At 41.5% G+C, this 25,917-nt stretch overlaps 1 protein-coding gene across 2 annotated transcripts in view; it reads right to left on the reverse strand.

Annotated features, from left to right (window-relative positions):
• Window positions 1–25,865, reverse strand: part of LOC127620584 (potassium voltage-gated channel subfamily D member 1-like) — an 85,378-nt gene extending 59,513 nt beyond the window's left edge. For both annotated transcript variants that reach the window (XM_052093748.1, XM_052093749.1), the window contains exon 1: window positions 24,690–25,865. In XM_052093748.1, coding sequence (XP_051949708.1) covers window positions 24,690–25,804 — 1,115 coding nt within the window. In that variant the 5' untranslated portion in view covers window positions 25,805–25,865. The remainder of the gene's footprint in view (window positions 1–24,689) is intronic.
• Between the last annotated feature and the right edge of the window lie 52 nt (window positions 25,866–25,917).

Below are 25,917 nucleotides of genomic sequence, written 5' to 3' on the forward strand. Positions count from 1 at the left end.
CTTAATACTATTCTTATCTAATTTTACTTATGACAAATACCATGGGTTGTTTTATAGAAACCATTTATATCCATCCATCCATCCATCCATCCATCGTCAACAGGGGGCTGGAGCCTATCCCAGCTAACATTGGGCGAAAGGCGGGGGACACCCTGGACAGGTCGCCAGTCCATTGCAGGGCCACACATAGACAGACATAGACATACATAGACATACATAGACATACACTCACACTCACCTCCACATCCACATCCACATCCACATCCACACCTAGGGCAATTTTTTTTTTGGGGACACCAATTAACCTAGCCTGCATGTCTTTTGGATGGTGGGAGGAAGCTGGAGTACCCGGAGAGAACCCACGCAGACACGGGGAGAACATGCAAACTCCACACAGAATGGCCGGGGCAACCATTTATACCATTTCATATTTATACATTTATATGTAATATAACAAATATTTTATATCTTTTATAAAATGAAGTGTACTTTTTGTGCTACTAGCCTCGCCACACTTAATTTGAATAAAAATTTTACAATTCAAACTGGTTTCCCAAACATCTCCCATTGGTGAGGCAAACAGACAGACCTGCCCAAACTCACATCATCGGTTGAGCCAGAAGTTGACATGTTGGACAGCTCAAGCCAACAAAACAATCTTTTCAAAAAGTATTTTAACTTGGCAAAAATTACACACATAACCTCTAAACTACACTGTGGGTATTATCAGAGACTATATTAGAGACAGGCCACTTTTATTCAAATTAATGGAAGAAATTGGTAAAAGAGCCAATGTACATTGGCTATACAAGCTGGGAAAATGTTTTTTTTGTGTGTGTAATCTGAGGCAAAAAAGCTAAATTTATGGTACCAGTGTTGTCAGATTTTACTGCTGTTTTGATTCGGTTATTTGATAGTAATCTTGAGTAACCATTTTGGGGATTTTGGTGTTTCCCCATTCAAGTAGATAGGAGGTGCACTTGTATGTTGCTTGTTTATATATAAAAATAGCTGCCCGGCCTGCTCGAGAGCATTCCAAAGATGTTTGCCGAGTGGACTGACTTGCTAAAAAGACTTTGGTATTATGTAATAGTTTTACGGCTATGAAAAAAATAAACCTTCTTTAGAAATGACTTTCTAAGGAGGCTTATCAGTAAATTCACAAAAGCTCTTCCAGACTCAGATTGCAAGATCTACTGTAAAATACAGTGTGTGACCACCGGATTTGAACTAAAAAACGAATACAAAGCTGACTTGTGCTTTTTAGAGTTACCTCATCAAGGATATGTAATATTTGGCAATTACTTATTAATGGGAAGAACATAAAAATTGTAGGAGAAGGGACTGGGATTTCATGTACCTCCTTCAGCCCCTGATAGTTGAATGTTTACACCACCTGCCTCACTGGAACGCTGTACAAATCCCAGACCAGCCTGTTATGGCTGCTGTATGTTCCATATGCTGCACTTGAATCTAATCTCTGGGCTTCAGTTTATGTACCAAAACTGTAAACACCTTTCGTTAAATCTGTTTTCAAGTTCTGACCATCTGGGATGCAAAGAGAAGGCCAAAAATACAGCACATTCCATAAATAAGATGATTGAATTCTGATTAATAATGATTTATAAGAAATTCACCTTTCAATTAGGGATAGCTGCTGCAAGGTAAATGAAAGGGATGTCCAGAAAAAGGCTTTACAACAGTGCAAACTGAATAAATTAAAACTGCTTGTAGACATACATATGCAGGCCTAATGGACATCAAGTGGTGACCCAACACAGTCCCAAAATAAAAGTATATCTTAAAAAAGTAACAAAAAATGTCAACACAAATATATTATAGCGAAATTATTGTGACATAGAAAAATGTTGTTAATGCATATACAAAAGCACTAGGAGCACATGGAGCACTAGGCCAAATATTATATTTATATCAGCCATTTTACCAAGTGACAGATGAATATGCACCGAAGTACAGTAGAGTTTAATTGGATGCACAGCTTTTGATGTTAACAAAAGATACAGATTTTCTCTGCCCATTTAAAGGTTTAAAAGCCTATTTATTTTGCTTTGCTTACTATGAATAATTATATCGTTAGCTGCATTAGGGTCGGGCGATATATCAAATATTCACAATATAATCAGCATGATTTTGCTGGCGATATAAAATTAAGCATTATCATGAATATCATAATAATTGTAACACTTGTTTTGGCCAGTAACATTATATGTTAAGCTCATTATTCGACTCATGTCATGATCCTTCAGTGCTGCACAATTAATCAAATTATAGAAAACATAATTGTAACCAACCGTATAAGCGCAGATTGGTATCGCAGGAAGACCCGCACAGAAAAAATAATTATCAAAATATGAATTACTATAGTCTTGACAACACAATGTAGGTATCATTTTAAAGCTTAGAAGCAGTGCTTTACAATGCATGTAGGCATTAGTGCTTTAAAATTTGAAGATAAATCAGAAGTGTTTCATTTTGATAATGTATTAATCATTTGCCCTTTTCATATTATTGTAATTGGTAAAAACATCAAACTGATCAAATGGCCATGTGTCACATGTCATTGGAAAGCTATAGCGAGTAATAGCTAAGTATATGTCTATGACATACATGTTACATGTAAGCAAGTGTTTCTTATATAATGCGTTTTCGCTTACAGCTTCACGAAAAACAGAACATAAAATATCACATACAGCGTAATCATACAGCGTAATGTAGCGAATCAGCTCTATATTCTTCCACCATTAGGAAGCGAATCAGATCTATGAAATATTAATAATCAATCATAACTTGTTATAATCAATTATGAATATTTGGATCAGTTAATCGGGTTAACTTGATGTAGCTACATTAACATTACAACCAAATACTCGGTTCATCCCGTGAACACTCAATTTTGGTTATTAATTAATTAATTAATTAATAGAAATGTACATTTCCGGGGCAAGGGAAATGTCTTTCTTACTAAGTATTAAGAGCAAGTAGTCAAAATCTATGATTAGTGACTTTAGATATGAGCTTGAGACACAGACAACTTTACATGTGACATGAACAAGACTTTATTAACTAGACTAAACATTTAAACTAATCTAACATACATATACATACATTCATACAGTTTACCAAGGGAAAGAGGGCTGAAGCAGAATACAGGAAGTTATAGCATTGTTTGAAGTTCAGCAGATCAACAGCCTGAGCAAACCATCATATTAGTTCTGACACGCCCTTTTTAGAAAGGGGTTAAGGATACTTAATGTATCAAATAATGAGACTAAGTTTGATACTTGCATGTCCCATTTGAATTAAACTGTCCTGATGCAATTTGTTGAGGCTCCAGTTGATCTTTGATGATGTTGTCTTGATGAGAGAGAGAACCAGTGGGAGTCAGAGACTCTTTGGTGAATGGAAAGTCAAGGCCATAGGTAGCCTGGCGCACGCTTGGGAGTCCTTGGGGCCTTCTAGTGTGGCATCATTCAGCGAGAGAGTGAGAGAGCACAAGGCTCAGAGGGCAAGAGAGGCAGGAAGCAAGAGAGGCTAAGAGTGAGCGAGGAAGAGAGAGGGCTAAGAAGAGAGAGAGCGAAAGTGGGCGCAGCAATTTTATACCCTCAGGAAACAGGTCCCACCTCTCATTGGCTCGACCAATAAGAAGGGTTTGAGTTCTAGGCGGGAATTTGGTTTATTGCTCTTTGTTGTAAAATTGCCCATTGCATGTGCAAGAAAGAAAATAGGAAATATACTTATAATACTAATATGTTGTTGTTATCGACATATCATGTACACAGTCATTTCAATCTTCAAAATACCAAGTTATAGAGACCAAATATGCCACACATATGATTTTGGTTAATCATAGTATGCAAAGTCTGAAACATTAACCCATTAGTTTGCAAGAAAACATAGATCAAGCACATTTAAGGGAAAATGTGAGATGGCACATTAGATACATGTCAATATTTATCACATGGATATATAGAATATATATATATAGGATTAACAGGGTTCATTTCTCTTTCTCAGTAAGAGAATGAAGTGAGGGTCAGCACTTCTCTGAACATTCCTTTGGAGGTCGTAAAAGTCTCCCTTACTCTGGGCATGAGAGAGTTCCTTTGTCAAAGCTCATTTGCATGTTTATGACAGTAAGAGATTTTGGGCTGAATGACTCAAAAGATAGTAAAACATCGCGTAATATCATTCTACAGAGATCTTATATTCGAATTCAGCTCGGACAAATCGTAAGGTTTAATTTGATACCAAGAAACATGTGTTTAGTACACTTAGAAAGGGAATATACACTGAGGCTATTAAATATGAGGCCTCAGAGTTTAAAACACACAACGAAACAGTTCTAACGAGTTTGATATACCTCAGAAATACACAACATACAGGGATTACACGTATTTCATTAGCAATATGCAGTTCTGTGTTTAACTGAAAAACACACACACATTTTTACGTTCAAAGTTTCCCCCTTCCTGTCCACACGATAAGCACGTGGTGAGCATGCGGATGTCACATGCGGTTCTCTGTCAATAGTTCATTGTCTCTTTGTCAATACATTTATTGTGCTTGTGGAGGCTGGTTGGCTATTTCAGTAATTAGGGGGGTTTTTAACAGTAAGTTCTTGTTTGTTCGGGAATCTGTTAAGGCCACTGATCCTCCGCCATACCTTACAGTAATCAGATCCATTGAGCATTAGATAATCTACACAAAGCATGTTCTATCTGGCTAAAAACACTTTAGCTTTCCTTGATCAAATGACATCGTCGGAAATGATGTAGTGCATTGTCCAGTATCATGGTACGCTAAGCCAATCATATTATGATTCAGACCTCTGCAAACAGACGTGGAAGTCATCCAAATATGGGAAGAGAGGATTGTTCACTCTAATTACATTTGGCCACCAGGAGATGGCGCTAAGTACATGACACAGACTCCATGGCTCAGATGACACAGAATGGAACTGAATGAGATCTCGTTACTCATACCTGCATACTATGGAGAGATAGCATACCTTTGGTAATTCTTGTATTTGCATGTGTAATTAGTTCTTATGTACAATTATTATGTTTTATTTGTTTGGAGAGGCTTTTGGACACATTTCGATGATTTGGACACAAGGTTAAATAATTTTTTTAATGCTATAACTTTTAATTGCTTTGTCGTTTCAACACAAAATGTTTCTCAGTTACAGTTGACATGATTGGGAACAAAAAAAATAATAAATAGTTTTTCGAAGCTACCTTATTTACACCCTGAGATGTATGGATATCAAATCAGAAAAATAAGAAAAAAAAGTTAATTTGCTTTTAGTGATTATTCACCACTTTCTTAGGCTGAGAGTCTCATAATATGACATAATCTATATAATTAAAATGTTTAAAACATTTTTTTTTTTTTAAATGATAACAAACACTTGACCCTCTTTCAGTTTTTGTAGAGTTGTGAGCCTTTAATTTTGGGCATTTGCAGAAAACAAGCTGCAAAAAAAACACCTCAGTGAGATATTTAAACTTAAATATACATAATTGTAACTTGTTATTGACATTGTATACATATAATGCCTTTTTATTCTTCAGCAATAATGAAATAATACGGCTCAGAGAGGGTGGAAAATGGAAATGTAAATTTAAATTAGAAACATAGACGTATGTTGTAATTTAACTTTAGTGGGGGAAACCTTATCTTCATCACCATTGCAAGCCAGGACGAAAAGAACAATTTAAGCCAAAATGAAAAAGCTATTGTGTTAATGCATGGAGCTGTCCAATTCTTCCCAGTTCTCATGTTGGCTTCATGTAGACGGTTGAGTGCATGCATCAACGTTTTAAATTAAAGTTGCTTTGGCTGGCCTGCTCCCACACACGAACATATTCCTGCCCAGTCGTACAAGCACAAAAATAAAAAAGGATGCATGCCAGCCATTCGTCATGATTACTGTCGGATCGAGCGGTGGCTGAAAATGAAAGTCTTTTCCAATCATGCAGAAAGGTGCTAATGGTCTCTGGGATGAAGAGAAAATGGAGGGAATTTGACTCTACACTTGTTATAAGGAGCTGTGGAAATGTCTAATTAAAGATCTGTAGACAGCGCATGTTCAATGTGTCAATGTGCATGTTATGACAAAATTCTTGTCTTAGACTTCTGCAAATGAACAGTGCAAAAACATCTTGTAAAGATATGGAAAATGTCATGATGTCTTCTACTTTTTGATACTGTTATTTTCTGATACATCAAATTATGAAGAATACTCCATGCTTTAAACCTTATGACATGTAGATGTACTATGTGTATTTTCTTAATTCCTGTAGCTCATTAATATATATGTCTCAAGGTATATTTATTTCATAACTGTGAATTAAAAAGTTGGTTGTATTATAATAACTATATCATAGACCCAAAATTGTGGCTGTTGGTGTTATGATACAGGGGATACCAAAACATATTTTATTCCAGTTGGTATTGGTTTTTTGAAAGTCAAGTGCATACCTTAAATTTGGACTACATAAAAGCTATTGGAAATTTTCACTGTTACTGACGAAGAAAAAAGATTCAGGTCAATCAACACATATTTGTGGGGTATGTTGTCACACTGTATTGGGTTTCACAATGGGAATTTACCAATAAATACCCTATTATAGGTTTTTCAGCAATTATCAAACACAAAAAACATTAAAAAAAAATGTATTTTAAAGGTGCAGTGTAAGATTCAGAAACTCTTGTTATTAATGACACCTGTGGCCATTAAGTGAATTGCAGCCAGCTACCTGTTGCTCGTGATCGAGCTTGTGCACACACTCCATAGGGACGCGAGCATTGACCAAAACAATGAATTAACATACAAAGAGGCTGAACGTGATCCACCGGCATCATGCTGACAGATGACGAAGCATAATTAAAATTACACAATTATGATTGTTTTACTACAAACTTTGAGACTAAACTAAAACTACTTATCAGCTAACATAGCATACTGATACATACATACAGCTACATACTTGTTGTCGCTGTTGAATAGCGGAAGAGAATCACTGAGGCAAGGCTCTCGGGAGCGCGCATAATCGTCACATCCTTTCGATTTTCCCGGCAAAAGCGCCCCGCTCCCTTTGCATGTAAATCCATCTACATGCTTTAATAGGCAACATAGGAAGCCCGGGAAGGGCTAATTTTTTAAGTTGACTTACAAGCCGTTCACACATTGGCAAAAAAGGCAAATATTTCATGAAAGTTGTTACGTATTGCACCTTTAATACATTTGAAAAAAATTACAACCCATTAAACACGTGACAACTTTCCCTGACCTAAAATTTATGAAATGTATCTTTGTCTTGAGAACACAATTCAACCTTTTAGATAAAATCTACCATCCAATATGATTCTGCCTAATGGCCCAAGTCAAAGAACCCACCCCCATGTCTCTATGACATTCTGGTCCTGAGATATGAGTGTTGCTATTTGGTTGCTAGGGTGTTCCATTTGGTTGCTAGGGCGTGTCCAGTTGCTAGGGTGTTACGGAATGGCTGCCTGCTGTCCCAAGTGATTAACAGATGCTTTACACTAAAAATAAAGCTAAAAAGCAAAAATGCATTGAATTCCCATAAATTAGAACTTTAAACATAAAATGTTCAGCTTTTTAAAAAAGGTTTATAATCATCTGAAGAAAGAATAAGATCTTTAGTTGTAAAACATTTCTCTGGGAGACAATTACCTGTTTCATACTTCGACAAGTAGAGTCTAAGATTTAGGAAACCATTATGGCACATTTTCAAACCCGAGTCATGGCTTATGATGGCATCATATAATACACACCTTCACACAACACATGCAGCCTTCAAAATAAATAGACTTGTCAACTTTTAAATGTTTTACAGTATGATGTTGTAGTTGTTGTTGTTGTCAAAGGCTGTGCTTCCATTGAAACTAGTCAAATTAGGCAGATGCCAAAATGGGCAATCTCAAACTATAAACAAAACATTGCAATGTACAAATACAACCAAGACTACATAAAAAATAAAATACAAAATTATTAAATAAATAAAATTGGTTTTTGCGGTTACATTTTGCCATGAACGATTGGCTGCCGAGAGTATGAAACATTGAAATGACATTTTTTCAACTTTCAATTAGAATGACTTGCTTTCTTCCATTAAACACAAAATTAGATATTATGTAGAATGTTAGTCTCAGTCACCATTCATTTTCAATGCATCTTTTCTTCATGCACTGTGAAGTAAATGTTGACTGTTGACTGAGACTCGGGTTCATTATCCTGAACATCTCCATTTGTGTCCCACTGAAGAAAGCGAGTCATACAGGTTTAGAACAACACGAGGGTGAGGTAATAATTACTGTATTATATACTTTCACAGTGCCTATACATACACACAAGTCTCGTAGAGGGTTTTTAAACGCTGCGGCAGTCTTTCCTTTCCCCAGGAGCTCCTATGGGAAAGGTGTGGACTTAGCCGAAAGCAACTTCCAGGAGAGGAAATAATGTCAGCATTGTCATTTTTCTCCACAAAGGCAGTAAATGGGTCAGGCTCACGCACATAGAAGGACCAGAGCCAAAGCCCACCTGACTGAGCAGCTACAATTATTTTTGGATAGGAGGAGGGTGCATGTTGGCCAAGTCATATCAGGAGAGCTGGAGAAAAAGAGAGGAGATTTTGCAAGTGCTTCACGCAGATGAACCAACCTCTAGATTCAGAAGTGTGCCTACTATGAATTACATACAGGGACCATTGTATTTGAGCTTAGGAAGCTAAATGTATGATACCTGTTAGGAATTCCTTGTCTTGTTTCACTGTTGCCCATTGTCTGCCACCTTTGCATTCCTTAGTTTTCACTTTTGTCTTTTGGTTAGCCTTCGTTTTTCACTTGTCATTGTTTAGAACTACACTTCCCAGAATCCACCTGCCATCTTCACTGCCATTTTGTTCATTGTTTTCACCTGTATCTCATTCAGTCATCACTCACTGTGTATTTAAGCCCTGCTTTTTGTTCACCCCTTGTCGTTCGTTGAATGTTGTTAGCCTGGTGTGTGTTCCCTGCCCGTGTTTTCTATGTAATGTTTATTTCCCCATTGAGGGTTTTCCTTTGTGTTTTGCCTGTTTGTTTATGTAATAAAGTTGAACTGCAACTGGATCTGCATCTCCTCGTCTGCCTTTGCTGCTCGTTCATAACAGAACGAACGACCACACTATGGATCAACGAGCAAACTTCCACCTGCTTTGCTTGAAGCAAGAGGACCGCCCTATAGAGGACCACATCCGCGACTTCCTTAAGCTGGCGGGTATCTCGGATTTCCCGGACTCCTCTCTGGTGGTCTTCTTCAGGCGCAATCTGCACCCGCGCTTAAGGAGCGGTTGCCACAGGCAACGCAGCGGCTGGGCGCTCCACGCGTTCGGTGGAGGAGACTCTGCTGGCCTGCGGTTCGCCTTTAAATGTGGGCGCCATCGAGGAGAACTCTGCCACTCCTCCCACAGTAATAACCCTCCACTCGCCCGTGGTTCGTACCTTCACGCCTGCCTTGGTCAGTGAGCCTGCACGGTCCACTTCGTCTGCCCGGCGGAGGAGGAGAAGAGGAAAGGCTTCTGCTCCCCAGTCTCCGCCTGCCACGGCCAGCGAGCCAGAGCCCACGCCTGCCACGGCCAGCGAGCCAGAGCCCACGCCTGCCACGGCCAGCGAGCCAGAGCCCACGCCTGCCACGGCCTGCGAGCCAGAGCCCTCGTCAGCTACGGTCAGCGAGCCAGAGCCCTCGCTTGCCCCGGTCTGCGAGCCAGAGCCTTCGTCAGCCACGGTCAGCGAACCCAAGCCAGCGCATACCACAGTCAGTGAGCCAGCGCCTGTCGCCTCAGAGGTCAGTGAGCCAGCGCCTGTCGCCTCAGAGGTCAGTGAGCCAGCGCCTGTCGCCTCAGAGGTCAGTGAGCCAGCGCCTGTCGCCTCAGAGGTCAGTGAGCCAGCGCCTGTCGCCTCAGAGGTCAGTGAGCCAGCCTGTCGCCGACCGTCCCTGAGCCAGCGCCTGTAGCCTCGACCGTCCCTGAGCCAGCGCCTGTCGCCTCGACCGTCCCTGAGCCAGCGCCTGTCGCCTCGACCGTCCCTGAGCCAGCGCCTGTAGCCTCGACCGTCCCTGAGCCAGCGCCTGTAGCCTCAACCGTTCGGGCCAGCGGCAATAGCCAGGACTGACCAAAAGCCAGCGCCAATGGTCATGCCCGTCCTAGAGCCTCGCCCCTCGAGCCTCCGAGCTTTCCAGAGCTCCGCCTCCGAGCTTTCCAGAGCTCCGCCTCCCGAGCTTTCCAGAGCTCCGCCTTCCGAGCTTCCCGAGCTTTCCAGAGCTCCGCCTTCCGAGCTTCCCGAGCTTTCCAGAGCTCCGCCTCCCGAGCTTTCCAGAGCTCCGCCTCCCGAGCTTTACAGAGCTCCGCCTCCCAAGCTTCCTAGAGCTCCGCCTTCCGAGCCTCCCGAGCTTTCCAGAGCTCCGCCTTCCGAGCCTCCCGAGCTTTCCAGAGCTCCGCCTCCCGAGCTTTCCAGAGCTCCGCCTCCCGAGCTTTCCAGAGCTCCGCCTTCCGAGCTTCATGAGCTTTCCAGAGCTCCGCCTCCCGAGCTTTCCAGAGCTCCGCCTCCCGAGCTTTCCAGAGCTCCGCCTTCCGAGCCTCCCGAGCTTTCCAGAGCTCCGCCTCCTGAGCTTTCTGAGCTTTCCAGAGCTCCGCCTCCCGAGCTTTCCAGGGCTCCGCCTCCTGAGCTTTCCAGGGCTCCGCCTCCCGAGCTTTCCAGGGCTCCGCCTCTCAAGCCTCCCAGGGCTCCGCCTCTCAAGCCTCTCGAGCCTCCCAGGGCTCCGCCTCTCGAGTCTTCTAGGGCTCCTCTTGAGCCTCCCAGGGCTCCACCCCTCAAGTCTCTTGAGCCTCCCAGGGCTCCGCCTCTCAAGCCTCTCGAGCCTTCCAGGGTTCCGCCTCTCAAGTCTCCCGAGCCACCCAGGGCTCCTCCTCCCAAGCCTCCTAGGGCTCCGCCTCCCAGGGCTCCATCTCTCAAGTCTCTCGAGTCTGCCAGGGCTCCTCCACTCGAGATTCCCAGGGCTCCGCCTCTCGAGCCTCCCTCTGCTCTGCCCCCTGAGCCTCCCACGGCTCTGCCCCCTGAGCCTCCTGAGCTTTCCATGGTTCCTCCTCCCTCGGCTCTGCCTCCTGAGCCTCCCACGGCTGAGGCCTCTGAGCCTCCAGAGCCTCCCTCAGCTCCGCCTCCAGAGCCTCCCTCAGCTGAGCCTCCCGAGCCTCCCTACTGGCTCCAGCCTCCCGGAGCCTCCTGCGGCTCCGCCCCCTGAGCCTCCCGAGCTTTCCATGGTTCCTCCTCCCTCGGCTCTGCCTCCTGAGCCCCCCACGGCTCCGCCCCCTGAGGCCTCTGACCCTCCAGAGCCTTCCTCAGCTGAGCCTCCCTCGGCTCCGCCTCCTGAGCCTCCTACGGCTCCGCCCTCAAAGCCTTCCGAGCCTCCTGCGGCTCCGCCTCCAGAGCCTTCCAGGTCACCACCTTTAGGGCCTCCTCCCAGGGGTCCTGACCCAGTCCCTGACCTGTGGCCTCCTCCCAGGCCTCCTGACCCGGTCCCTGTCCTGTGGCCTCTTCCCAGGCCTCCTGACCCAGTCCCTGTCCTGTGGCCTCTTCCCAGGCCTCCTGACCCAGTCCCTGTCCTGTGGCCTCTTCCCAGGCCTCCTGACCCAGTCCCTGTCCTGTGGCCTCCTCCCAGGCCTCCTGACCCTGTCCCTGTCCTGTGGCCTCTTCCCAGGCCTCCTGACCCAGTCCCCGTCCTGTGGCCTCCTCCCAGGCCTCCTGACCCTGTTCCTGTTCTGTGGCCTCCCCCCAGGCCTCCTGACCCGGTCCTTGCCCGGTGGCCAGCTCCCAGACCACCTGAACCTGTCCTTGCCATCTGTGCCCCCTTGGACTTCCTGCCTGCCATCTGTGCCCCCTTGGACTTCCTGCCTGCCCTTTGTGCCCCCTTGGACTTCCTGCCTGCCCTTTGTGCCCCCTTGGACTTCCTGTCTACCCTTCGTTGCCCCCTGGACTGCCTGTCTGCCCGTCGTTGCCCCCTTGGTCTGTCTGCCCACCACAAGCTCCAACCCCAGTCAATGGACCATTTTTTGTTTTATGTTGATCGTCTGGAATCCGATCCTTGAGGGGGGGCTATGTTAGGAATTCCTTGTCTTGTTTCACTGTTGCCCTTTGTCTGCCACCTTTGCATTCCTTAGTTTTCACTTTTGTCTTTTGGTTAGCCTTCGTGTTCACTTGTCATTGTTTAGAACTACACTTCCCAGAATCCACCTGCCATCTTCACTGCCATTTTGTTCATTGTTTTCACCTGTATCTCATTCAATTATCACTCACTGTGTATTTAAGCCCTGCTTTTTGTTCACCCCTTGTCGTTCGTTGAATGTTGTTAGCCTGGTGTGTGTTCCCTGCCCGTGTTTTCTATGTAATGTTTATTTCCCCATTGAGGGTTTTCCTTTGTGTTTTGCCTGTTTGTTTATGTAATAAAGTTGAACTGCAACTGGATCTGCATCTCCTCGTCTGCCTTCGCTGCTCGTTCATAACAATACCATTGCTGTCAGATTTTATTGCTGATTTGAAATATATTACTGAAACGTAATCTTGACAAAAGGTTTTGGAGACTTCGGTCCTTCCTTATTCAAGTAGATAGGAGCTGCCTATTACCAACACTGAAGAATGACTACTGTAGATTTTTGAACACAGTTTTTCTACGTAAATTTAAATGCCATAAAATTAAATTAAATCTACTTAACATCATGACATAATGTTTGATAAAGTGAGTAAATCTAACTTTAAACATTTCAGTTTAACTTGCAAATGTGATGTGTTGGTACTTAAAATACCTTTCCTTTAAAGCATGTTTTTACTGATGTGGAGGGCTGAATGCATGTTGTGTTTTCTGTGGGACAACATGACCTTGCACTGTAGTTGCAAGGTGCAAGAGGCATATCCGCACACACATAGACACACAATATCAGTAACAATCAAAGGATATTTTTTAGCATGAAGGAGTAATTTTGAGTACAAAATTTACTTCAGATGTCATAAAACATCAATTTACTAAACTTGACATAAAATCAACATTAACCGCAGTGAAAATAAATCTCATGAACTGGTTAAGTCAACTTGCATGTAGGGATAATCATCATCGTAAAGTAGAATTTACTTTTTAAAGGTAAAATGTATTAAAATCTACAAAATAAATATGCTTTTCTACATTAAGATCAATTTAAATATAACAAAAAAATACTAAAATACTATTTACTTATCAGCTAGGGCTTTCAATTTTAAATGTTTGAATTGAGCACAAATGCATAATTTAATATAAACTTAATAATTTTATGTTCACACTTGGATTTACTTATTAAATGTAGAAAGTACTAAATCTTTTCTGCTTTATTTACTTACAACAAAATCACAGTGTACATTAAAAAATAACTGCCCAGGGGTGTTATCAAGCTGGCTACTGAGTGAACTGACTTGCCTTCAAGGGACTTATAACCTTGTGCGTTCAGTGTTGGATCTCTTACCCCTGAGCTGACCTTCAGAGTGTTACATTCAGCTATAAATCTATGACTCCATTACCATTCAAAAAGTTCTCCATCATCCTTTGTCCTTGATAAAAATGATTGGCCGCCACTGGCCCTAAAGTATCTCCCTTTGAGGTTTCAATGAATTACTGTACTGTGACACAATGCACGTTTTAATGGGAGTGCCCCAAGGCTCTGTCCGGGGGCTCGTGATTATTATCGCTGTCAGGCAGATTTAAAATATCTCCCTCATACTGATCATTGACCTAGGATATTTGCATTTGTGTCATCACTCCTGAAATTTGCATGACCTTTTGACATCTAATTTTCTGTCCCAGAAATTACCATTTGGTGCCTCAAATCTGCAAAAATGGCACACTTTACCTTTTAACACCTGAATGAAAAGTTAAATAACTATCGTGGGATACAGCCGAGTTTTACATTTTTACATTACATTTTATGCATTTGGCAGACGCTTTTATCCAAAGCAACTTACAGTGCACTTATTACAGGGACAATCCCCCCGGAGCAACCTGGAGTTAAGTGCCTTGCTCAAGGGCCCAACAGTGGCATCTTGGTGGTGCTGGGGCTTGAACCCCCAACCTTCTGGTCAGTAACCCTGAGCCTCAACCACTGAGCCACCACTGCCCCCAGTTTTTATTCTAATCCATCATACGGCACTGAGTGACTAAACTTTAGACCTCAACAAATCCCTTTATCTGTGGCAAATCCAGTTGTGATCTCTTTTCCTCGTAAGATTATGAATCGCCTTTTAAAGTCCAACCCCAGGGAGCCGGTGGGACTACAGGGCGTGATTCAGCTCCATTTGAGTCCTCTATGACTCACAGACAAACAGCTTACAAGAACACAACTAAAGCTTTCACTGCTATTGATGGTTGCCTCCTTTTTTTCTCAGTAAGTCATTAAAACAGCCTGATTTCTTGAAAATTACATGACTGAGGCAGCATTGTTACTAAATGGATGTGCAGCGTAGTTCTAGTGGGAAGACTAGCAGCTGTACATCATCACATCATTAGCTGGGTAATTCCTAGCCAATTGCATGTAAGCCATTGCTTTATAAGTCCGCTCACAATCTATCACATTGCTGCTTCGGTGTGCTAACACTGCAACCTCCACCACCCCACCTCCACCAGTTGAGCCCTGTCCCGCACGGGGGTAGGCTCCTCGCCCCTGCCTCCTATCTCCGGCAGGACATGACGGTTCCGGGTACAACTCCCTCGGACCGCCGGATGGGGCCTACGCCAAAGAGAGAGACATTACTTTCTGTTTTACATTTATCAAATAAATGGCATCTTAAACTTCACTCAAGCCTGCATGTCCGATAGAAATGCAGGAGTGGTGGTAATCTGGTAATCAGAAGGACACTGGTTTGAACCCCACAGCCACCACCATTGTGTCCTTGAGCAAGGCACTTAACTCCAGGTTGCTCCAGGGGGATTGTCCCTGTAATAAGGGCTCTGTAAGTCACTTTGGATAAAAGCATCTGCCAAATGCATAAATGTAAATGATATTACGTGGTTCAAAATGTCCACTATGTGGTGCTAAAAGTGAGTTAAATGTTTGCCCAAACAGATGAGGTTTTAAGAGTTAATGCTCTATTGAGTTTTAAATCAACAAAACTTACCCCTTTACCTAAACGATAGTGTCAGGGCCGGTCAACCCATTAGGCGACATAGCCGAGCGCCTAGGGTGTGAGCGCTTTGGGGGCGCCAATCTACAGAGCCAATTGTAGCACGTGTGCAATCTGTGTCAAACAAAATGCACCCTGTGCATTCCAATAACGTGTTGTGGCACCCCCACAGGGCGGAAAGTAACTATTTATGAACTGATAATCAGCCGTTTTACTGTGACTTGTGTGAAAGTGAATCAAATACAATAATTTTTGTTGTAGCACCTCTAGTGTTCATTTCACCAGGAAAGTGCCCTGATACGTACAGTGAGGCAATGACATGTTTTTTTTCTTCAAAAAATGAAGGTATAGTAATGTTACTTTAAGAGTCCAGGTTCCAGTAAAGTTAAAATGAAACAGTGTTTGCAACCCATTTTTACTTCTATAATGTGTCATATTTTGAACCCAGGTATTAATGTGGACAGGAGCTCCTTGTCAACTGTATCTATAAGCTAAAGTGGCAAAATAGCCTAAAACTATGAATTTTTTTTACACAGTTATACAGAAACCACACACACACACACACACACAATCTGCCATTAAATGCTTACAACATCTAACCTTGATCTCTTCTTCAGCACTATCAGGAAGTGTGCTGAAATTGGTGTCTGGCTGAAGCTTTAAGTAACAGCTTGTGCTTTTAAGAGCGATCTCTTAGAGTCAAGCAGCTTCAGACACCAGGCAGCCACACCATACAGTAATTACAGAAGGGAAGATCACAGACAGATGATAATATTGGCTTCACGCAACCTCAAATGACTTACAATTCATCTGCAAGGAGGAGATTCATCTGGTATAATTTAATGGCAGAGTATATCGCTTAAACATACATCAATATGTGAATATGTGACAACACATTAAATTATAATACACACAATGTGCAAACTGTCAAACCGAAAAGGTCAACAGACTTTTCTTAGGAGAAGTGATGAAATTAAAGAAACAGTTTACCCAAAAATTAAAGTTCTGTCATAATTTTCCAAATCTAATACTTGTATGTCTTTTTTCTTCTGTGGAACACAAAAGGAGATGTCTGGTGGAATAATCAATACATAAATATACAAAAATACTAACAAATTTTTTTTGGGGGGGTTCTCCATACAAAAGTGAATGGGAACTGAGGCTGTCAAGCCTCAAGGTAGTCCATAAATTATTTAATCGCACAAGAGAAAGTGTCCTCTGACCCCTATGTTATGACTGAATGTAAACAAATCTCTCTTTCTTCTAAACTTACTGAAAACAATGCAAAAAAACTAGTGCTGTCAGTCGATAATTTTTAATCGTGATTAATTGTATAATTTCCCATAGTTAATCGCAATTAATCGCCAATTTTGAAAGTGCTGATATTTGACTCTATATATACTTCTCTTCCATTCAAAATGCATTTATTAACAAAACAATTAAAAGAACGAGTCCCCCCCATTGGTTGCACATTCATTGCAAATGGGCATGAAATCTTAAGAACTCTCATCCTCCACAATATTAATTAGTCAGCAGACTGTGGCTACCCACTTTGCAATCGTGAAGCCACGGTCATGAAAAGTGCTTGCAGACAAAAACGTCTCATTCTATATTTTTGTTATAGTTAAGACTTGAAGTGCATTTGTGGTAATTAAATTGTGCTTTACATAAGTTGAAAAATACTCAAAAGTCCCATTTGTGCTTATTTTATACAGCAAAAAGCATTAATAAAACCATTCTCCATAATTTTTTCACTGAAACGGAATCACTGTTGTGTGTGTGTTTGTGGCGTCTCCGTCAATGTAATGACTCCGGGCGGACAAATCGTAAAAGTTCCGCCCTTCAACCAGCGTTTAAGCTTTTAAATTATACAAATGGGATTAATAAAAAAAATATTAACGCGTTCATCTCGATTAACACATTTATCGAGATGAACGCGTTAATATTTTTTTATTAATCCCATGAGTTAATTGACAGCTTTAAAAAAAACTGTTAGTATTTTTGTCTTGTTTTCCAGTGAATACATCTCAACATCCTTAAAACATGATACATGTACATGAGAAGCAAATTTCACATCTTGTTTTCAGAGAAATCTAACAAAATTTTGTGCCAATGGGGTAAGAAAAATAAAATTAGATTTATGAAAAAAATATATATATTTTCTTGTTTAAATATAAAACTATCCTCGATATTTATTTTCACTGTTCCCTATAAACAACAGTGAAAATAACATATCTTATGTAATTTTCTTGCAAAAGTAAATGCATATTAGTTTCAACCTTTAGTTAAGGTGTTCAATGGGTTTAAGGTGTTCAGATGTTTATAATGTAATATAAATATAATATAACAATACTTATTAAGATAATAATTTCGAAGAGGAATTCTGAATATTTTTCCCGAACTGCACCAAGTCCACACCTGAATTCAAATCTCTGTTCTCTTATACCACTGTGAATTGCTCCAGCCAATCACGGCAGACCTTTACAGATCAAAAAAACAAAACACAAGATGAATTATGTGATGTGAACTGAGACCAGGAACTATTACATCACTAATACATAATTCTGACATGTCATCAGTCTGAGGAGGGAAAAATAAATGATAAAATAACAGCCTCAATCCCATCAAGGAGCCTGACAGCATCAATGAAGTGATAAGTTGAGTGGTTTCTGTCACAGACATTAGTGCTTAGTGTGGCTGCTGTGAGGTCCCCTGGGTCTTGAATTGTTCAAGGACGATGCTTTTCCCACTAGATGCTTATCTAAGCCAACTGCAGATAGTGGGTGTGGACTCTAGAGAGGAACAATAACGCTGTGGGACAACAAGTTTTGTCCTCTTGTAAAGGAAAAGATTAAACTTAGTCTCAAACTGAAATCATACTGAACAGCAGATCTGTTATTGAGCTGAGACTATAACAGACAAACAAGAACCAAGGTACTCTGGCAGTACCATGATACAGCATAGAGCTGCGATGATAATACATTAACATTTCCAGTGTTTCCATACCTATTAATCAACAAATTTGCAAAAAAGACTTTTCCATTTTGATTGCACACACAAAGAGCAATAGATTTCAAAACAAGCCGCCCGACGTTGTGTCGATGTAGTGACAATAGGGATAGCCCATTGGAGCCCCAAACACATCTGATCTTTGAGAAAATGCCAATGGGAATTGGAGAGTGGAATTTGCATGCCACTCCCCCGGACATACGGGTGTAAGAGGGCTCGCAACCACTCATTCAGGTTTTGTGCAGAGGAGCCGAGACAGGGTCCCGGCCATTTCAGCGGACAGTTCAGCTTTGTGGCAGGAGGGACACAATGTCTCGTTCCCTCCATCAGGGAATGGAGGTTACGAAAGTAACCAGGACATTACCTATCTGTCACTCACTCCACGTTGTGTCGATGTAGTGACACTAGGGGTCCCTATACGAACGCCACAACTAGATGAACTGTGTTATGTGGTCTGACAGTGGGAGACGGGCAAACCAATGCATTCCTTGTAGTCAGCGCACTGGCCATCACGTAACCTCCTCCAATGCCCCCACGAGCATCGTACGGTCCCAGGAGGCCACCACACTCCTGGTAGAGTGTGCTCGTAGCCCAAAGGGGGAAGCACACCTTGGACGTGATATACTAAAGTGATCCCATCAATGACCCAGTGGGAGATCCTCTGTTTGGAGACAGTGCTCCCTTTCTGCTGTCCTCCGAACCAGACAAAGAGCTGCTCGGAGCATCTAAAGCACTGCGTGTGATCCAAATAGATGCGTAAGGCACGCACTGAACACATCAACGCCAAGGCTGGGTCTGCCTCCTCCTGGGACAGCATTTTCAGGTCCACCACCTGATCCTAAAATGGGGTCGTGGGAACCTTGGGCACATAGCCCGGTAGGGGACTCAGGACCATGTGAGAATATTCCGGACCAAACTCCAGGCACGTGTCGCTGATAGAGAACGTCTGCAGGTCTCCTACCCTCTTGATGGACGTGAGCGCAATCAGGAGAGCAGTCTTCAAAGAAACCGCCTTTAGCTCAACTAACTCCAGGGGCTCAAACAGGGCTCCCCGCAGGTCCCGCCAGGACCACGGAGAGATCTCAAGAGGGAATGAGGTGCGGTCTGGGAGGATTCAACCTCCTCGCGCCTCTAAGGAACCTGATGATCAGGTCGTGCTTCCAGAGAGGATTACCGTCAACTGCTTCGTGGTGCACCACCATAGTGGCCACAAACATCTTCAAGGTGAAGGGGGACAGCCACCCCTCTTTGATTCAATGACAAAGCAATTTTTTATATATATTAAAGGCCATTTGTTTGTTTAATTTTGGCTTTATAAATCTTATATATAAATGTAGATGATATATAATCTTATTTATATATATATAATTATAGATTATATATATAAAAGATATGGCCAGACATGGAGTCCAACATAACGCTATATTGACAGCAGTAGGAGCGCCAACAATCGACTTTACTGTACATGGACAAGCAACATTAAACGATAAAGTCACTGCATTTGTAAACTTTGATTTGAAGCAAAAAGTATTTGAAAACTGTTCAAAAAGACAAAGATACAAGTCTGTATACTTACCGTCCTTAATTAGGGAATGAGCTACAATCTCATGAAGCATTGCTAATGATGGAACCAAATTAAAATGTCCAGGTTTTATTTATAGTCATTTATTAATAATGTATTTGATTTATCAGATGAAAGGCCACATTTTATTTATTATATTTATTTATTTTTTCACAAAAAGCCTGTTCCCAAAAAATCTTGCCCAAAGTTCTCCTTCACACAATATTTAAATTCAAGGCTATTAAACAAATGTACATATTTGGATCTATACTATGCATTCTGAGCAGCAACTCCAAAAAATGGTTCAAATATACAGTAAATGTTAAAATGTAATTGCATGGTATTTATATGATACTCAAAGTTGCTTACAAGAATATCATGCTATTACCATGATTTTAGTTACTGATGCCATTGTAGAAATATGCTATTGGCGGTCAGCCATGAGTTACAAAGTAGTGTTTCACTGGTCATGTGATCTCAACCTGTAAAATAAAACAACTTGATAATACTGATATGCCTGGAGTCTTCATCTGTACATGGATTTAAATCCATTTTTCAAAAGTACTATTCATTACTTTAGGGCTTAAACTTTTTAACAAGAAACAAAACACTGAGTGCAACTTTAAGTACTCCTGCCAAGTTCTCATCGTTAGAATGCAGCTTCTGTAATTTCTTAAATTGGGCCACAGTATCCTGCTTACTCCTGTATCATATTAAATAATAACTTGGGGAGCACATTAAGCATTTAACACAGTATCCAAATGGAAAGAAGCAGACATCTTAATTCAGCATCTGCTCGAAATGCTGCCCTGTCAAGGTCAAAGGAGGGAAGGCAAAAAGTTGGATATTAAGTCTATTAATGTGAATTCCACTCGGCTGCTGCCACAGGCTGAATAAAAGACTCTTTGCTTCTTCTTTTGATCTGCACGCATTACTTGACACATTCCTTTTTTACACAGTAAGACTAAGGGAGAACGTTTATCTGGCTACCATCAAAAGTGTAAGCGGCCAGTCAACTCTGGGTTAAAACATTAATGTATGTGATGATCTGTGAGCTGTGTCTTTAGGAACACAAACACACACACAAATATATTCATTTATTCAATTAAAACATTCATCGACAACTTACCACATATAGTGTGAGAACATGCTTCGCTGCTGGTTCAACACAAAAGGTCAACATGTATACAATGAACTGTGCCTTTTTTTTTTCCAGGCAATAACAGTCAAAATGTTTAATAGCTTTTTTGTAGCTATTAAAGCAGGTATGTGCCTAGACAGAAACTGACTTTTGAATATAAACCTATATTCACTGGAGGGAAAATTATGACAAATAATCCTGGTCTTTATTGTATTAAAAAATAAATATGACTTCTAGACAGCAGTTCTTCTACTTAGAATCTATAATCTCCATCTTCCCTTGATCAGCATCCCTGTAGAAAGCACTTTTTGATTTGTTTTAATGTCTTATATGTGCATATTGATACATAAAAAAATGATTGTAAACCAGATGGCAGGTCATATATACAGTACCGTGTGTTTGAGTGTGCGTTCGGCATGACTATCATGTAAGCATGATGATGTATTGCTTTAGAATACAAGAGTATTAATACTCAGCGCCTGACATTTGCACAATAAGGTGAAATATTATGACTAATACTTTGCTATTCTTTCCATTTACATAATGCATGGGCAAGACTAAGATTCCAGTTAAGAAATAGATTGCAGTCATTAACGCTAATGTGAATCTGAAATCAAAACCATTCCGCAAATGTCTAAAGGCCAACTCCATTCCTAAACTTCCAAAGATCAACATTAATGATGTTGCACCAAATGCACACACCATTGCTTGGATTTTATTTTTATGAATTCGGGGATTTTGCGAAAGAATGAGACCTTAAGCACTTTAAATCCATGTACTCAAAGATACCAGTTGCCAAATAAATTAAATAACTAATAATAAAAAAACATAGAATTTTTATTCAATTGTGTGTAAAAATGTCTTAAATGGGTAGTTCGACCAAAAATTTAAATTTTGAAAATTAGCATACCGTGCACATTAAACATGCCGCATACTGCAAAAATAGCATGAGTATTATGGTAGTATGACATTACTGTACAATCACAGCCTGTTTCTCCTCTGCTGTAATCTGCATCACAATACTCTGTGAAATCAGAATTATTCTCATTGCAGCACAAACGTCAGTGTGGGTGTTTTCTACCCAACAACAACATAAATAGGATGACATTCAGATATTTAGCAAAACAGCCAAAGGTTTCAGGATAAAGAACAAATACACTAAAATATGACTAAGCTTCATCTATCCTTCTCATCCTCTCCTTCCAAGCATAGTGTCAAAACGTTCCATTCTTCATTCAGTATTCTCAGGGATTATACTATATCAGTGAATTAGAGAAACATAGGCACTGACTAGTCTGGTTTAGAAAGTTGGAAGACATGTCTTAAAGAGGGGGATCTCAACTGGGGCATTCAAAGGATGCCAGGGGGCGCTGAGAGCAAATTAGTTAAGAGAGTGGCATTAGGTCACAAATAGGGGTCGTTTATCAGTCATATAAATCAAATCTATTGTCAAGTTCCTCGTTGCATAAACACTATTTATTTAGACTTGGAATTTACAAGTTCCCCATTAAACATGTAGGTATGCATTTGTACAGTGGTCATCTGAAGTATGGCATCAAATAGACAGGTGGAGTCACAACATCGGCTAATGCACCTGTATGGCTGTTGTGATGGCTTAATGGACAGAGCAGCATGAGCCCAGAGCCAGGGGCGTTTCTAGATTTGACAGAAGCCTGGCCCCCCCAATATGAAACCCCCCCACAGACACCTTTCTCTCATCATTTACTTATCTTCATGCTATCCCAGATATGACTATCTTTCCACTACAGAACATAAATGAAGATTTTTAGAAGAACATATCAGCTCTGTAGGTCCATACAATGCAAGTGAATGGCGACCAAAATGTTAAAGCTCCAAAAAGTATATAAAAGCAGCATTAAAAATAATCCATATGACTTCATAGTTATACACATCTGGGATAGCATTCTTGGGTGAACTATTCCATTAAGACTGCAGAAATAGTGCATAATTAATTCAGAGCTCAGAGTTTATGAGCAAATGACTCACTATAGAGAATAAAGAGGGATCACTAGGATAATTGGTCTAAAAGGTGTATAATTCTAGTTTATGCCTCAGATGTCACTCTGAAAACAACAGATACGTTATGGACCTTAATTCAAGATGTGTGTCAGCATCTCAACCTTAAAACCTATCTAGCACATGCATGATTTGACAAGAAATGCCACTGCACACTGTACACTGTGTTCCAAAAACAACCATGTGAATGGACTAATGTGGAACAAAAGGAGATACAAGTCCATTTTCAAGGCTGGGGACAGTGTGAATGCCTATTAGAGAAGTCTATGGACATTTGTTAGATTTTAAAAATATAGTAAAATATTTTATATACTTGACATAGAAAAATCTGCCCCACTTTATATTAGATGTCTTTAACAACTATGTACTAACATTAAAATACATGCATTACAATGTGCTTATTGTGTATCTACATGTTGTTCTGCAAAATTCTCACAAGATTCACATTGGCTGCTTCTGAGGTTGAAGTACGGGTAGGTTTATGGGCAGAGTTAGGGTTTAGGACAAGGGTTTGGGTTTAGGTTGGGGCAGGGTTAGAGGTATGGTTAACAATGCAATTACAGATGTAATTAAATGCAGGAGCTTTAAATGTAAGTACAAAGCAACACCATATATGTACATAATAAGTACATTGTATCAAATGCTCAAGTACATAGTTGTTAAAGACACCTAATAAAATGGGTTAGAAATATCTAAATGGCTGGTACAATTAGGCATTCACAAAAAGGTTCAGCAAAAAAGGTTTATTAACCAGTTTGTAAAGTTTTGTTATTTTTGTAAAATAGCACAATTAATATGTGATTTATGAATTAGTTTAAACTTCAAGAGTAAAAAAAGTGCTGTCTCTTTAAATGGTAAATAATAAATGGTCTGCACTTATATAGCACCTTTTTAAGCCTTAATGGTATTCAAAGCGCTTTACACTGCGTCTCATTCACCCAGTCACACATTCACACACCAATGGCGGCAGAGCTGCTATGTAAGGCGCTAGCCTGCCATTGGGAGCAACGTGGGGTTCAGTGTCTTGCTCAAGGACACTTCAGCATGTGGAGACGTGTGGGCCAGGATTCAAACCACCAACCCTGCGATTAGTGGTCGATCCGCTCTACCAACTGAGCCACAGCCGCCCCTCTTTATAATTCTAAAAAGTCATGCTGACATAATGACCAAACCAATGTTCAAAAGGTTGACAAATGTCAACTGGGACGTCCCTTATTTTGGCTGAAACGAAGATGTCCTATATCGGATGCCTATAGTCCCATATTTACAGTAGGTGGTGAAACGTTCTGTAGTGAGGGCATTGGGTTTCGTACTGAAGCGCCAAAATGCTTAAGTAGGACAAAAAGTTGGAAACCCTAATGTTCGATGGGCTTCAATATTATAGAAAGCAGAAAGGCCTCATAAGTAATTGCCAGACCATTAATACAATAGCCTCTTCCCCTATTCAAACTCATTCTTAGCAGCAAAAGTTTCACTGCAATATAAGAACACTGTCAGCATCATAAATGAGGAATGAAGCTGTAAGTGGCTTGGATCACATGGGATTTCCAGAAAGTTCTTAATGGATCTCATCTGCTCCTTCCTTAGGTCTTTAAATACTTCCACAGAACTGCCTCCCATTTCATTGCAGGCTCGCCAGGCATAGAAAAAATGTCTGTGTACATAAAACCCATTCTAAACATCAAGCCGCAGATACAGTAAAAAAAGGAATGGACTTACCCAAGTGTTGTCATGGTGACAATCGTGTACCAGAAGGAGGCCGGAATGCTGGTGAAGTTCGTTCCCTTGGTGCCTTTCTCGGCGTAGAACATGACAGTGGCAAATATGATGATGGCCATAGTGAGCGAGAAAAGGAGGAACCCCAGTTCGGAAGCACAGCTCTTAAGAGTATAACCCAGGATCCGTAAGCCTTGAGAGTGACGTGAGAACTTGAAGATTCGGAAGACACGGAAGACCCTCAAGGTTACGAAGGCTCCGCTCACGTCCTCGTTCTCGGGCATGACCAAGCCGATATAGTAGGGCATGATAGCGACAACGTCAATTACGCTCATGACCGAACGCATGAATTTGCAACGACTAGGTGCGGCAAAAAGCCTCATTAGGTACTCAAACGTAAAGATGAGCACGCATGCCGTGTCCATGCAGAAAAATGCTAAAGAGTACTTCTCGCCGCAAGGCAAGTCTCGCTTGCTGCCTTTAATGGGCCGACAGGGAACAGTCTCTACTACGTTTGCAATGACCGAGACGGCAATGAAGAAACCTGTGACATAGTAGAAAACGAGAGCCATGGTGCTTGTGTGGGGGTTTTCAAAAGCTCGCCACAAACGCTCTCGAGATGTGCTGTCCGGTGGTAAAGGCGTATCTGTCGCCATCTCCGCTTCCGTGTCCTCTGCCAAACGTTCCTGGTTTTCCTTCTTTCGGTCCCTGTACTCTTCCATGCAGCAGTCTCCGATGATGTCCGGCACGATGCCATAAAATGCCAGCTCCTCGTCAAAGGCCTGAATGCACTCTTGCCGAGGGTAGTGCAACTTGCCCGTACGATAGAAATTCAAAATTTGCCGGAACATCTCCGGGTCCCTATCAAAAAAATATTCCTGAGTGTCCTCGTTGAAGAAAAATTCCTTTTCCGAGCTGCCTAGCAGGGTGTCGGGATAGCGGTCCAGTGTGTTTTTCCATGTCTGGAAGCGAAGCCCGCTTACGTTGACGAAAAGAATTTCATCATTGCGGCTCTTTTTGTCCAGGGGCGGCTTTGGCATGATTTTCTTCGCCAGAGGAAGCCAACCAACCGCTGCCGCCCTGGCAAAGGGCAGCCATGTTGCCACTCCAGCAGCCATCTTTATTTTGGTGCCTAAACTTTGTGACTGCAACAAATACACCAAAAATGGAGAATGCCAATCAGCCCTGAGGAGTTTTACTAAAAAAATTTGGACTAAGTAGAGCAGGTATT

The sequence above is a fragment of the Xyrauchen texanus genome, chromosome 27 (genome assembly GCF_025860055.1).
Source record: "Xyrauchen texanus isolate HMW12.3.18 chromosome 27, RBS_HiC_50CHRs, whole genome shotgun sequence".
NCBI classification, from domain to species: Eukaryota; Metazoa; Chordata; class Actinopteri; order Cypriniformes; family Catostomidae; genus Xyrauchen; species Xyrauchen texanus.